The following is a 1,158-nucleotide window of genomic DNA, read 5'->3' on the forward strand; positions in this document are numbered from 1 at the left end:
AACAATTGATGCAGTTCACTGGTTGACATATTAAGCTTATTCTTTACGAGGGCATGATGCAAGTTCTAAGTCTAAAAATCGCAGTAATTTGCTTGAACTACTAAAACTTCTAGCCTCTTATAATGATAAAGTTGCAGGTGTTATTTTAGAAAATACCCCGTATAATTCAAATTATACTTCTCATGATATTCAAAACAAATTCTTAGTATTGTTGCAAATAGAGTGCGCAAGCATATTCGTAGTGAAGTGGGAGATTTATTCTTTTGTGTCATGGTTGATGAGTCACGGGATGAGTAAAATAAAGAGCAAATGGCCGGAATTCAATTACGAGTTCAATTGAATTATTTTAATTTTCATATGCCAAATAATCCCAAGCTAAGTAGTGCATCATCTATTGTTGATCTATGCAAAAGTCTTGTGGAAACTCAATTACGTGATGAATATTATTTGCTTGATAGAGTGATTCGGCTAATCTTGACACTTCCGGTTTCTACCGCAACAATGGAGAGGGGATTTTCAGCAATGAAAATATTCAAGAATCGTCTTCGCAATAAGATGTCCGATGATTATCCCGTGAATAACTTGGTGATTTACATCGAAAAAGAACTTGCTGGAAGTTTTGATTCAACATCTATAATTGATGATTTCAAAGAGCTTAAAGGTTGACGGGCTGAGTTTTTATTCATTTTCAGGTACTCATCCTTCTCCTTGCATCTTGTTTGTGTTTGTTTAAAATATTGATTTCTTTTATGTAAGAATGATGATGATGATTTTATGTAAGAATGGTAATTTGAATTATTGAATGTAAATTTAAATTATTGAATGTAAATTTAAATTATTGAATTGGTATTTGAGTTGAATGATTGAATATAGTTTTTATTGTTTGACCTGATCCGAACTGGATTGCCGACCCAAAACATAGAAGTATGGGAATTTCAACACATTCATACTAGATGTTCAAGATCCGCCACTTTGTGGTGGCGTTCACTGTGAAAACATGCTAACGTGGCTGCCTTTGGCACCACTCCTGATGCCATAACACGTGGACTTTAAGAATAAATCACATTTAATACTACATTTTCAAATATTAAAAGCAAATCACATTACATATTATATTTAAAAATATTTCCAATTACGAAAATTTTTTATGCATCCCCG

At 32.7% G+C, this 1,158-nt stretch overlaps 1 protein-coding gene across 1 annotated transcript; it reads left to right on the top strand.

The window, feature by feature from the left end:
- The first annotated feature begins 309 nt into the window (after nt 1-309).
- LOC143584607 (uncharacterized) lies at nt 310-666 on the top strand. Its single transcript, XM_077066623.1, has one exon. It carries the CDS (start codon nt 310-312, stop codon nt 664-666), a length of 357 nt encoding a protein of 118 aa, XP_076922738.1.
- The last annotated feature ends 492 nt before the right edge of the window (nt 667-1,158 follow it).

Source organism: Bidens hawaiensis, unplaced genomic scaffold (assembly GCF_021521415.1).
Source record: "Bidens hawaiensis isolate Kalapana, Puna unplaced genomic scaffold, B.hawaiensis_p1.1 tig00033199_1, whole genome shotgun sequence".
Lineage (NCBI taxonomy): Eukaryota > Viridiplantae > Streptophyta > Magnoliopsida > Asterales > Asteraceae > Bidens > Bidens hawaiensis.

What these genes read in the sequence shown, in the direction of transcription:
- LOC143584607 (XM_077066623.1), top strand. Translation starts at nt 310, where the DNA reads ATGGCCGGAATTCAATTACGAGTTCAATTGAATTATTTTAATTTTCAT.